This window comes from Colobus angolensis, unplaced genomic scaffold (genome assembly GCF_000951035.1).
Source record: "Colobus angolensis palliatus isolate OR3802 unplaced genomic scaffold, Cang.pa_1.0 Scaffold134, whole genome shotgun sequence".
NCBI classification, from domain to species: Eukaryota; Metazoa; Chordata; class Mammalia; order Primates; family Cercopithecidae; genus Colobus; species Colobus angolensis.
In genome coordinates, this window is record NW_012114422.1 from 824,772 (window position 1) to 838,949 (window position 14,178).

Genomic DNA, 14,178 nt, shown 5'->3' on the forward strand with positions numbered 1-14,178 from the left:
TGGCGCCCGTGCGCATGCGCGCCCGGCCCTCCCGCACCCTCCGCGAAGTGGACAGCGCGCGTCCTCCGCTGGCCTCTTAACCTGGGGAAACCCGCCGCCTCCCTGGTGGGGCTGTGGTACCCACAGCTGGCCCTAAGGCGTCCAACCCTCTGCTGCGGGCAGGCTGGACGGCCCAGCTGCTTGGAGCCATCCCTAGCAAGTCACACTGAACCTGTCATGGCACAGACAAGGAGGGGCGCTAGGTTCCCAAGCCCCGGCGCCCGGGGGTCCTGTGGCCGCCTTTTCAGGAGGCTCAAAGAGTGGGCGTTTATTTATTGATGTAGTCACGCTTTCAGCACCTCTGGGATACCCCGAAGATTTTACAAAGCACTATGCTTTTCTTTAAATGGTCTAGGATTTTGTTTTGTTTCCCGTGTTGTCTCTTTGCCGCTTACCAAGGAGGGTAGAATTTTGGTGGTTTGGGAAATATTTTTAAGAAAGAATTAGTGTGTAATTATAGGAAGATATATCTGTAAGTCTGACCAGAACCCATTTGTATGTTCTTTGCATTCTTTGCAAGAGTAGGCGTGCATTATTGATCGTTGGTTTTCTTTTCTTAAATGGAAATATCCTAATTTGGCCAGATATAAGATTCAAGTAATCTGATGTAATTAGATCCGGTAGAAGATATATGTCATTTGGCCCGGGATTCACTAACAGCCTCTTTTTGTTTAGCTAATAATTCTTCCATCTCTTTGCTTGCTTTATATGTAGAAGAACAGTCTCTATGCAAGGATGAACGTATCTAAACTTCTAAGCCCAATGCCAAGCAGATCACCAAAGGAGAGTGAAGTTTGCCTTTACTCAGACATTTGCACATAGTGATCCACAGCTGAAACAGTTTTAGACTTGAAGTCAGGAATCCTAGGTTCTGGCCCTGAGTGTGTGAACTCATTCACCACTGTACCCCTCAAAGCCTTGATTACCTCCTTTATTTAATAGAGATCAAGTATTTCCCTTCCTGCTTCGTAGAGTAGTTATGTAAATAAAATGCAATGATGTGGGCAAAAGCATAATATCACCTGGAAAACGCTATGCTAGAAAATCAAAGTGTGCTTTAAACTAGGGTCAGCATATAATTTATCCTCCAAACTGGACCCTTTTTTTTTTTTTTTTTTTGGAGAGTAAAAGGAGGAGCTCTTTTAAAAGTTATACAAAGGAATAGGCATAAACTGGGACTGTCCTAGGCAAACTGAGACAAATGGTCACCTGAATTCTAACTTGATTAACACATACTTTTGCCTTGTCTTAAAGAGAATTTAAGGCTGGGCACGGTGGCTCAGCTTGTCATGCTAGCACTTTGGGAGGCTGAGGTGGGAGGATCGCTTGAGCTCAGGAGTTTGAGACCAGCCTGGACAATATAGACCTTGTCTCTATAAAAAATAATAATAATAATAATAATACTTTTAAAAGAATTTAAGGCTACTTACAAAAATACCTGTAACAGGTTTTGTTGTCTTTGTTTTAGATAGGGAAATTTCAGGGAAGGAGGGTGAGGGTGGTAGATCATGATTATAAAGTAAGAACCAGGAAGCTTCCTCAAATATCTGGAAAGTCAAGTGCAGTTTCACAATTGCATTCTAAGATTTAGTTGTGGAAAGGGTTTGAAGAATCCCCTCCTCTTAAATGGTGAAAATTGTGGCTAGGAAGTGTAGTAAAGAAGAAAGAAGTGTGATGATTTGAGAAGGAAGTACCCTGACTGCTCCACTTTCAACACTTTCAACACCATCCTGGAAAAGGGAGAAGAAGAAGAGAAGAAAATGGATACTACACCAGTGTTGACCAGGTGACTAAAGGAGGTGAGATGCTTTCACATGTGCAGTTTATTCCCTTTAACATCCTTCCCCTCTACTGCTGACCTTCATATATAAATGGTATCAGTTATATTCATTCTCCCATTTAGCTGAGAGCCATGTTGACATAAAAGGCAACCAATGAGAAAAGTGCGGACCAGGCTGGCCTGTAATCCCAGCACTTTGGGAGGCTGAGGAGGGCAGATCACTTGAGGTCGGGAGTTCAAGACCAGCGTGGCCAACATGGCGAGACCCTATCTCTACTAAAAATACAAGAATTAGCCAGGTGTAATGGCGGGTGCCTGTAATCCTAGCTACTCAGGAGGCTGAGGCAGGAGAATCGCTTGAACCCGGGAGGTGGAGGTTGCAGTGAGCCAAGATCACACCATTGCACTACATCCTGGGCAACATGAGCGAGACTCTGTCTCAAAAAAAAAAAAAAAAATGCGGACCAGACTAGAAGTCAGGAGACATGGCTGTCCTGAAGCTTCACCCAGCAGAGGTGTGGGACCGTTAAGGTCTCCCTTGAACATTGTTATTTCAGGTCTTTGGTGATGATAATGATGTTGAGCTGGTGAGAGATAGATCTCCATAGTGTGCAGGATGGGCCAGAAATCCCGACTGTGGAGGAGACTAGTTCAGAGCCTACTGAAGTGGCCCAGATGAGATTCTGACCCCAGGTAGAAACGGCAAAGAGGAAAGATGGATTTTGAGGTGGCTAGGAGATGGAATGTGCAGAACTTGTTGACTAGATGTGAAAGAGCATTGTTTCTGTATGCAAAATCTTGCAGTGTTCCAGCACACACTCTTCTGCTTCTGAAGTGATTCAATCTTCCAGTGAGAACAGAAGCTCTCACTGTGATGCCAGGTAGCCACAGCAAGGATGGCACTCCCATAGTTCTGGTGTCAAGAAGGAAGAAGGAATATGAAAGTGGAGAAGAGGTGGGTTTTTTTTTTTTACCTGTCCCAAAGTCCAAGATCCTCACCATCCCCGTGGCAGCAGGTGGAGACTTCCAGGTACTTCCAGGAGGAGTCAGACTCCTGGTTTCCACTGCTCTTTGCATGTCAGGGATGTTCCTAAGTGAGACGTTTGTAAGTCAGGAACTGTCTTTCATAACAAGCTGGTACCTTGGTACTGATTTAAAGGACTGCTTTTTTTTCCCCAAAAAATTCATGGATTCTTAACCTTTTAAACTAATGTACCTTATGACTTGGGAAATGGCAGTTTGTTCCAAACAGCCCTAATGTTTTGTTTTGGGAAAAATCAGTACTGTGGAACATAAGATCATGTTTCCAAATAATCTTGGTTGTAAATGAAAGATGGGACCAGCAAAAGAGAGGTCATTTAGGATAAATGTAGGATAGAACACTGGAGAGGCAAAATAAACTGTTCAAATAAGTAGGAACTGACTCTGAAAATATAACAGAAAAAAATGCCAGGAATAGCTCCTCAAACAATTAGACATAGTTACTACATGATCCAGCATTTCTACTTCTGGATATATATTCCTAGATGTAGTGAAAGCAGGAAATTGAACAGATATTTGTACATTCGTTTTCATATTAGTATTATTCACAACTGCCAAAGCTGGAAACAACTGAAATGTCCATCAGTGGATGAACAGATAAGCAAAATGTGGTATAAAGCATACAGTGGGATAGTATTCAGTCTTAAGAAATCAAATTCTGACATGCTACAACATGGATGAACCTTGAAGACATTATGCTAAGTAAATAAACCGAACATAAAAGGACAAATGTTGTATGATTCCATTTATTAGCGGGCCTAGCATAGTCAAATTCATGAGACAGAAAGTAGCATGATGGTTCCCAGGGTCTGGGATGTGGAGGGAATGGGAATTAGCATTTGATGGGTGTGGCATTTCAGTTTGGGATGGTGAAGGAGTTTGGTGGATGGATGGTGAAAGAGTTCGGTGGATGGATGGTGGTGATGGTTGTTCAGCCATGTGAATGCACTTAATGCCACTGAGTTGTATATTTAAAATGGTTAAAATGGTCAATTTTATGTATATTTTATTAAACTTTTTAAGGGGTTAAAAATGCCAGGGAAAACAGTTCTGAGAGTTTGAACTTGGTGCAGACAGTTTAAAGCCCTTATCAGATTTTTGAAGTTTCTTTGAAGTCCTGTGTTCCATTTTAAAAAAGGTATGACAATTTTCCATTCTGGTCCCTAATATATCTTTATCTCCATACCATTTTTCATGTAATGCATTCAGCTAGTGTTGTTTGAGTGCACACACTGGACAGCTTACAGTTCTTAGCAGTGGTGGAGTGGGGAACAAAAGAGACAAGGCTTAGGACCTGATGGGGATTGGGTGGGGGATGATGGAGAAATGGAGAAATGATGCTAGCGTTACCTAGCATCCTGCAAAATCCATGCGCCAGAGGTGTGGCACTCGTTTAGCTCCCGGCTTTCTGTTCTCTCCTCTTGGACAAATTGGGCTGGGAGTCAGGATGCTCCCTTTCAAGGGAGCTCTGACGATGTGGCCAGGACATTCTCCAGTTCTTCCTTTCTTTCCTACTCTCTGATCTGTTCCCATGCTGCAAAAGGCAGCTTCTGTATAAATGATTTCTGACACCCCAGGGAACTTGTGTTTTTCTTTGAGAACTTTCTGTTTACTGATTATCTGAGAGTGAGGATGCCTGAGCTTTAGACTTGGCCCTGGATGTTGCTACAGAATTCACATTAACCCCAGATTTGTCATGACTTGGGATTTGGATTCCACTCAACTCTCATTTTGATAATTACCATTTATGAAAGAATCAAAATGTGCCAGGCACTATTGAGCTCATCACCTCATTTAATACTCAGGAGAGCTTTATCTGGCAGTTTTGCTTAATAGTTAAAAGCAGAGCTCTGGAGTCAGAATGCCCAGGGTCCACTCCTGGATGTACCACTTACCAGCTTTGTGACTTCTGACACATGACAGCCCATTGCTCTGAGCCTCTATTTTCACACCTATAAAATAGAATAATAATAGTATCTAGCTGTTGCGGGGATAAAATGAGATAATACTTGTAGGGTACCTGACAGTAAGTACTCTTTTTTAAAAAGTATGCATTTTGTCATCCTCATTTTATAGATGAGAAAATTGAGACTCAGAGATGTTAAACCAGTTGCCCAAAGTCAAACTGATAGTGAAGGGCATAGGTAGGATTGAAACCCAGGATCATCAGACGCCTATTTGGGTGGTCCTGACGACTCTGCTCTATTGTTTGCCCAGAGAGCTGAATTGCCAGGATTGCTGGTTTCTGAGAGGACCTCATTAGAGCATAGTTTCTTTCACTCGATGTTCTGGTTTGAACCCTGAGACCACTGCGATGGCAATACTCAATGACAGCTTTCCACACTATGGTGGTGCTGTGTGATGTACACTAGGCTTATGGTGTCTCTCTAGCATCTTAACTTTCCTAGAGTAAAATGCTATGAAATAAAGAAGAAAAACAATTTTTATAATGTTAACAGAAGCCAACCTCTGTCTTAATCTGCTATGAGAACAGTCATATTCCAGTGTCTACAGCTCTGATGTGTTCCTAACTCACTTCTGCTGTCCAAACTATGGGTCCCAGCTGGGTCCCACAGGGGATGGAGGCTGTTCATAGGCGATTTGCAACGTGAATACCTTCGTAATAACTCAGACCTAATGTTAGTCCCTTCCTGAATCATCTGCATGCCCCCAGGCACTCTGTTATTCTCCCTCTGCTCCTTCTTGCTCTCTGCTCCATTTCTCTGTACCCATTACTGGATGTTCCTCAACTCCTGATTCTGTGGAACAAAAAGGGCAAACGTTAATTTCTACTAAGATGAGACCTCAAGGAGGAAGAAGACTTAAGCCAAGTGTCAGTGAGCAGAGAATTCCAATACCAAACTACAAAGCATGATTTACTCTACAGACAAACATATGTATACACACACATACACACACACACAGTGCTTGGCTACCACAACCCAATAAGAGAAGCCAGTTCTAGTCCCCTAAAGGAGCAGCAGCAATTTCACCTTCAGTGGTAGTAAGGATAGAAAGCACTCAAGAAGTTCCATTTACATACAAAACCATATATATTTGCTTTGTATATTTGTGTATTCGCTGGGACAACAGGCACGTTCCAACACATCTGGCTAATTTTGCAATTTCTTGTACAGACAAGGTCTCACTGTATTGCCCAAGCAGGTCTCAAACTCCTGGCCTCAAGTAATCCTTCCACCTCCACCTCCTTAAGGTGCTGGACGTGAACCACTGTGACTGGCCTCAAGCCCAAGTTCTTAACCATTACTGCCCTAAAACAACAATGCTTTTAGGCAATTCTTGTTTGGCAAGGTCAATATTTCCTTCAGCCTCCATAGTGTGTGTGTATTCATATTTGTCATAGATTTAGATAAAATGTATGACAAATATAACAATAGCTTGCTTGAAGGATAGAGAGGAGGAAATAGGTTATAAGTTTCTTTAAATATATGCATTGTTAGTATTTTGTTTAGGACAGTCAGTTACCTCTTAAGGAGATTAAAAAATGAGGAGAAAAACCTTTTATGTATACTCAAATGTTTACCTCTTCTGAAACTCTTCATTCCTTTGTCTAGAACTATATCTCTATGTGATACGTGTGGTATCATTTTCCTTTAGCCTGAGGAACTTTTAAAACATTTCTTGTAGAGTAAAAAATGTATTTACATTTTGTGTTTTGAGGAATATATGTGTTGGATATACAGTTACAGGTTGACAGTTTTTTTCTTTCGAGACCTTAAAAATCTTGTTCTATTTTCTTCTGGCTGACTTGTCTCTGATGATAAATCAGTGTTAATATTATCTCGTCCCACTGTTTTCTCTGGCAACTTGTTTTTTAAAGGTGATCAACCTTATGTCATGTATATTTTATATTTTTAACTTTTTTATTTTTAATTTTTATGGGTACATAGTAGGTGTATATATTGATGGAGTACATGAAATATTTTGATACAGGCACATAATGTATAATACTCCCATAAGGGTAAATCCATCACCTTAAGAATTCATCATTTCTTTGTGTTACTAACATTTCAATTATACCCCCTCAGTAATTCCAAAATGTGTAATAAATTATTGCTTACTGTAGTCACCCTTTTGTGCTATCAAATATGAGATCATATTCATTGTATCTAAGGATATTTTTGTACCTAATCACCATCCCCTTTTCCTACCCCTGCCCCCACTACCCTTCCCAGCCTCTGGTAACCATCCTCCTGCTGCCTGTCTCCATGAGTTCAATTGTTTTAAATTTAGCTCCCACAAATGAGTGTGAACATATGAAGTTTGTCTTTCTGTGCCTGGCTTATTTCACTTAACATAATGTCCTCCAGTTCCATCCATGTCATTGCAAATGACAGAATCTTATTCTTTTTTATCACTGAAAAGTATTCCACTGTGTGTATGCACCACATTTTCTTTATCCATTCATTTGTTGATGGGCACTTAGGTTAATTCCAAATCCTGGCTATTGTGAATAGTGCTGCAATAAACATGGGAGTATAGATATCTCTTTGATATATTAATTTTCTTCCTTTTGGGTATAAACTTAGCAGTGGGGTTGTTGGATCATATGGTAGTTCTATTTTAGTTTGTTGAGGAACCTCATACTGTTTTTATAGCGGCTGTACTAATTTACATTCCCACCAATGTTGTATGAGGATTTCTGTTTCTCCACGTCTTCACCCCCATTTGTTATTGCCTGTCTTTTTGATAAAAAATATTTTAACTGGCGTGAGATGATATTTCATAGTAGGTTGAATTTGCACTTCTGTGATGATCAGTGATTTTGAGCACAATTTCATATACCTGTTTGCCATTTGATGTCTTCTTTCAAGAAATGTCTGTTCAGATCTTAAGCTCACTTTAAAATTAGACTATTAAATTTGTTTTGTTTCCTATTAAGTTGTTTGAGCTCCTTATATATTTGGCTTATTAATCCCTTGCCAGATGGGTAGTTTACAAATATTTCCACCCATTCTGTGGGTCATCTCTTCACTATGATGATTGTTTCCTTTGTTGTGCAGAAGCTTTTTAACTTGATGTGATCCTCTTTGTCCTTTGTTGCTTTGGCAGCCTGTGCTTTTGGGGTACTGCTCAAGAAATTTCTGCTCAGACCAATGTCCTGGAGAGTTTCTCCAAAGTTTTATTTAGTAGTTTCAAAGTTTTGGGTATTAAATTTAAGTCTTTAAACCATTTTGATTTTATTTTTCTATATGGTGAGAGATAGGGGTCTAGTTTCATTCTTCTGTATATTTATTGCATCGTTTATTGAAGAGACTGTCTTTTCCCTATTGTGTGTTTTTGGCAACTTTGTCAAAAATTAGTTCACTGTAGATGTATGGACTTTTTTCTGGGTTCTCTATTCTGTTCCATTGATCTACGTGTCCGTTTTTATGCAAGTACCATGCCGTGTTGGTTACTATAGCTCTGTAGTTTAATTTGAAGTCAGGTAGTATGATTCGTCTAGTTTTGTTCTTTTTGTTCAGGATGGCTTTGGCTATTCTGGGTCTTTTGTGGTTCCATATAAATTTTAGGATTGTTTTTTCTATATCTATAAAAAAAATCATTGGTATTTTGATAGGGATTATATTGAATCTGTAGACTGCTTAGGGTAGTATGGACATTTTAATAATATTGACTCGTTCAATCCATGAACATGGAATATCTTTCTGTTTTTATTATGCTCTGTTTAATTTCTTGCATCAATGTTTTATAGTTTTCATTGTAGAGATCTTTCTCTTCTTTGGTTAAGTTTATTCCTAAGTATTTTATTTATAGCTGTTGTAAATGGAATTACTTTCTCAATTTCTTTTTCAGACTGTTGCTGTTGGCATATAGAAATGCTACTGATTTTTGGCCAGGCACGGTGGCTCATACCTGTAATCCCAGCACTTTGGGAGGCCGAGGTGAGTGGATCACAAGGTCAGGAGATCGAGACCATCCTGGTTAATACGGTGAAACCCCATCTCTACTAAAAAAATACAAAAAAATTAGCTGGGCATGGTGGCGGGTGCCTGTAGACCCAGCTACTTGGGAGGCTGAGGCAGCAGAATGGCGTGAACCTGGGAGGTGGAGGTTGCAGTGAGCCGAGATCATGCCACTGCACTCCAGCCTGGGGGACAGAGCGAGACTCTGTCTCTATAAATAAATAAATAAATAAATAAATAAATAAATAAATAAATAAATAAATAAATGCTACTGATTTTTTGTATGTTGATTTTGTATCCTGTAACTTCACTAAATTTGTTTATCCGCTCTAATAGTTTTTTGGTGGTGTCTTTAGTTTCTTTAAACATAGGATTATAACATTTGCAAACGAAGATAATTTGACTTCTTTCTTTTCAATTTTCATGCCCTTTATTTCTTTCTCTTGTCTGATTGCTCTCACTAAGACTTTCAGTCCTATGTTGAGTAACAGTGGTGACAGTGAATATCCGTTTGTTTCCAGGAATTTTTCAGTTTTCTTCTTAATTTCTTCATTGGCCCACTGGTCATTCAGGAGCATATTGTTTAATTTTCATGTATTTGTATAGTTTCCAAGTTCTCCTTGTTATTGATTTGTAGTTTTAGTCTATTGTGGTCAGAGAAGATATTTCATATGATTTCAGTTTTTGTTTTTTTTTTTAATGTTTTAAGACATTAGGCTCAATGTGGTAGCTCACACCTGTAATGCTGGCACTTTCAGAGGCCAAGGCAGGTGGGCCACTTGAGTACAGAGTTTGGGACCAGCCTGGGAAACATGGTAAAACCATGTCTCTACAACAAATTACAAAGAATTAGCTGGGCATAGTAGTGTGTAATTGTAGTCCCAGCTACCCAGAAGGCTGAAATGGAAAGATCACCTAAGCCTGGGAGGTCAAGGCTACAGTGACCCATTACAGTGAGCCTTGGTCACACCACTGTACTCCAGCCTGGCAACAGAGTAAGACCCTGTCTCAATAAATAAATAAATAAACAAATATTGACTTTACATATCTGGGTGCTCCAGCGTCTAGTGTATTTATATTTACAATTGTTATATCCTGTTGTTGAATTGATCCTTTTTCCATTATATAATGACCATCTTTGTCTGTATTTATAGTTTTTGTCTTGAAATCTATTTTGTCTGATATAGGTATAGCTACTCCTGCTGGTTTTTTTCGTTTTCATTTGCATGGAATATCTTTTTCCATCCCTTTGTTTTCAGTCTATGTGTGTCTTTATAGGTAAAGTGTGTTTTTTGTAGGCAACAGATTACTGGGTCTTGTTTTGTTTTGTGTTTTTAATCCATGTAGCCAGTCTATGTCTTTGGATAGGAGCGTTTAGTCCATTTACATTCAGTGTTATTAATGATAAGTAAAGACTTACTCCTGCCATTTTGTTATTTGTTTTCTGGTTGTTTTGTGGTCTTCTCTTCATTTTTTCCTTGCTGTCTTGTTTTTTTTTGGAAATGATTTTTTTCTGGTGGTGTGTTTTGATTTTTTCTTTTTTTGTGTGTATGTAACTGTTGTAGATATTTGATTTGAGGTTACCATGGGGCTTGCAAATAACATCTTATAGCCCATTATTTTAAGCTGATGACAACTTAACTCTGATTGCAAAATTGAACACGGAAACTAACGAACAAGCAAGGGGAAAACTAATACAAATTCAATACTTTAACTTCATCTCCTCTCTTATGTTTTTGTTGTTTCTGTTTATACCTCATAATACTCTCTGTGTCTTAAAAATTTGTTGTAGTTATTATTTTTGATAGGTTCATCTTTTTTAGTCTTCCTACTCAAGATATAAGTACTTTGCACACCACAATTACACTGTTATAATATTCTTTATTTGTTTATGTACTTATTGTTACTTACCAGTAAGTTTTGTACCTTTAGATGATTTCTTATTTCGCATTAATGTCCCTTTCTTTCAGATTGAATTCCCATTAGCATTTCTTAAAAGACAGGTCTGGGTGTTTAAAAAAATCACTCAATTTTTGTTTGTCTGATAAAGTATTTATTTCTCCTTCATGTTTGAAAGATATTTTCGCTGGATATAATATTCTGGGATAAGAGGGTTTTTTTCAGCACTTTAAATATCATACTACTCTTCTGGCCTGTAAGGTTTCCACTGAGAAATCTGCTGTCAGACATATTGGAGCTGCCTTATATGTTACTTATTTCTTTTGTCTTGGTGCTTTTAGAATGTTTTCTTTATCCTTGACCTTTGAGAGTCTGATTATTAAATCACTTGAGGTAGTCTTATTTGGGTTAAATCTGCTTGGTGTTCTATAACCTTCTTGTACTTGAATATTGACATCTTTCTTTAGGTTTGGAAAGTTCTTTGTTATTATCTCTTTGATTAAATTACCCTAGTCTCTCTCTCTACCACCTCTTTAAGGCCAATACGTTAGATTTCCCTTTTGAGGCTATTTTCTAGACCAAGTAAGCATGCTTCATTATTTTTTTATTCTTTTTTCTTTTGACTCCACTGACTCTGTATTTTCAAATAGCCCATCTTCAAGCTCACTAGTTCTTTCTTCTGCTTAATCAGTTTTGCTGTCGAGAGATTCTGATGCATTCTTCAGTTTATCAATTGTATTGTCTAGCTCCAGAATTTCTGCCTGACAATTATTTCTGCTTTTTAATTATTTCAGTCTCTTCATTAAATTTATCTGATAGGATTCTGAATTTCTTCTTTGTTTTATCTTGCATTTCATTGAGCTTCCTCAAAACAGCTATTTTGAATTCTCTGTCAGAAAGGTTACATATCTCTGTCACTTTGAAATTTGTCACTGCTGCCTTGTTTAGTTTGTTTAGTGAGGTCATGTTTTCCTGGATGGTACTGATGATTGTGAATGTTTGTCAATGGCTAGGCATTAAATAAATATTTTTTTTCTAATCCTTACAGTGTAGGATTGTTTATATCCTTCCTTCCTGAGAAAGTTTTCCAAGTATTCAAAGGGAATTGAGTGTTGTAATCTAAGTCTTTGGTCACTGCCTGGCAACTTTTTATCATTATTTTTCATCAATACATGTTGACATAATTTGTAGTTTTCTCTGTTTTTATTTTGCCTGCCTGAGGATCATTGAGATTCTTGGATCTCAGGATTGGTACTTTTCATCAAGTGTAGAAAATTAGGAGCAGCAGTGCCTCCCTAGTCTCACAGATGCCACTGCCGCTCCAACCCCTTCACTCCTCAGTTGTGCAATGGGCACGTGCAACAATGAGAATGAGTACCTCTTTAATGTTATCCTTATTGGAGATTCTGGTGTTGGAAAGAATAATCTCCTGTCTTTATTTACTCAAAATGAGTTTAGTCTGGAAAGCAAGTGTACCATTGGTGTAGTTTGCAACACGAAGCATCCAGATTGATAGGAAAACAATAAAGGCACAGGTATGGGACAGAGCAGGGCAAGAGTAATACCAAGCTATAACATAAGCATATTATCATAGAGATGTAGGTGCCTTATTGGTTTAAGACATTGCTAAACATCTCACATATGAAAATATAGAACGATTGCTGAAAGAACTGAGAGATCACACTGATAGTAACATTGTTGTCATGTTATCATGGACAAATAAGAGTGATTTACGTCATCTCAGGGAAGTTCCTACAGTTGAAGCAAGAGCTTTGGCAGAAAAAAATGATTTGTCATTCAATGAGACATCTGCTCTAGACTCTACAAATGTAGAAGCTACTTTTCAGACAATTCTAACAGAGATATCCCACATTGTTTCTCAGAAGCAAATATCAGACAGAGCCGAAAACGACATGTCCCCAAGCAGTAATGTGGTTCCTATTCATGTTCCACCAATCACTGAAAACAAACCGAAGGTGCAGTGCTCTCAGAACATCTAAGGCATTTCTCTTCTCCCCTGGAAGGCAATGTATAGCCCATTTCTCAAGTCTGAGATTTAAATATTGAGGAGAACAAAAACCACCCAGTAATAGGCCCTGGAGACAAATACTTCTTATCTGAGGAATTTAGAAGGAAGCAAAGACCAACTGTTGACCACAAAACAGGCAAAACTTATCTGAAGAATTTAGGAGTAATTAAACTTCCCTAGTATCCAAAGTTGGCATCTAGTTCCAGGTCTCTTTTCAACTTAAAGTTTGTAAGTAACTAGACTTTCTATATATCTCCAGAATGCCATGTCAAAAGTCACTGTGTAATCCTTGCTTGACATTAAGGCACCAAAATTACTATAAATGTAATCATTTATTATGACCTATGTGGCTAGTATGGTCCCAGTTACCCTCAAGCTTCTGCCTTAAAGTTCATAACTACTCCTAAGGAAAAGTCCACCACGGTGCACTCCGTCCTCTCACTGAGGTGCCTGCTGCACTCTCTGGCAACTTTCTAATAGTGGTTTCCTTTTTCAAACCTATACTGTTGTCAGTAAATTCTTCTTACCAACCCATGAGTCAACCACTTCTTGATGCTGGGGCTCTGATACCTGGCCTGGCAAATATTTTTGTAATTCCCGTGTCATTTTTGTATCTTATTACTTCATACTTATGAAATTTTCCATATCTTCAGTGCTTCGATTTTAGTTTTATAAAATTATCCACTTATCTGGAATGATTGCAACCTTTTTCATGCTATGTCTTCACTAGACTTAGCTTAATCAGTGGAATGTTTGGATTCCTCAATTATTGTTTACTTTTCATTCTGGAAGCCCATCACTATAGGACATAATAGAACTTGATCACTAGAAGCTCAGACCTATTGGTCTTAATCAAATCAAACTAAGAAGACGGTAGAAATAAGCTATCATTTTGCCACAGAACAGCTTATAGGTAATATATTCTTCTCTCAGTACAGTGTATATTTCCACAAATGTAAGGTGGCCCTATAAACAGCAGGATTTTGAGAGCTTAAAAATGTTCCATTATTCTGGAAGTCAATTTCTAAAATGCCTTAATAGGTTCATGTAGTTTAGTAAATTTTATTTTTTAATTTCTGTAAGCATCAAAGTTGATTAGAGAGGGGGGCATGTTTTTTTCTGGAGAAGAATTATCTAAACAAACACAAAAGATTTGTTATGGTTTCGTGAGTAGTATGTTTATGGGGCCATACGTTAAATAATGTTTCCCATCAGGCTAGGAACTGGTAAGACTAGTGGAATCCCATCTGAGGTGGGTGCCTCTGTTGCAATGATCAGGCAGCCCAAACCATTTAAGCAATCTCACTTTCCAGCAGTAGATTATGTGGCATTTTATTACTCAGGCAATAACTGGTTTAATACTGGTAGTATCAAATTTTGAAGTGTTAATTTTGTTTTAAAACCTTCCAGTGGCCGGGCGCGGTGGCTCAAGCCTGTAATCCCAGCACTTTGGGAGGCCGAGA

At 38.6% G+C, this 14,178-nt stretch overlaps 1 protein-coding gene and 1 pseudogene across 1 annotated transcript in view; one reads left to right on the forward strand and one right to left on the reverse strand.

Annotated features, from left to right (window-relative positions):
• SLC35G1 (solute carrier family 35, member G1) overlaps nucleotides 1-2,896 on the reverse strand; it is an 11,981-nt gene extending 9,085 nt beyond the window's left edge. The window contains exons 1-3 of the mRNA XM_011934354.1: nucleotides 2,819-2,896; nucleotides 1,734-1,769; nucleotides 121-211 (exon numbers count right to left, since the gene is read on the reverse strand). Of these exons, the coding sequence (XP_011789744.1) occupies nucleotides 121-211; nucleotides 1,734-1,769; nucleotides 2,819-2,896 (205 nt within the window). The remainder of the gene's footprint in view (nucleotides 1-120; nucleotides 212-1,733; nucleotides 1,770-2,818) is intronic.
• Nucleotides 2,897-11,995: 9,099 nt separating this feature from the next.
• On the forward strand, nucleotides 11,996-12,686 carry LOC105506237 (annotated as a pseudogene).
• The last annotated feature ends 1,492 nt before the right edge of the window (nucleotides 12,687-14,178 follow it).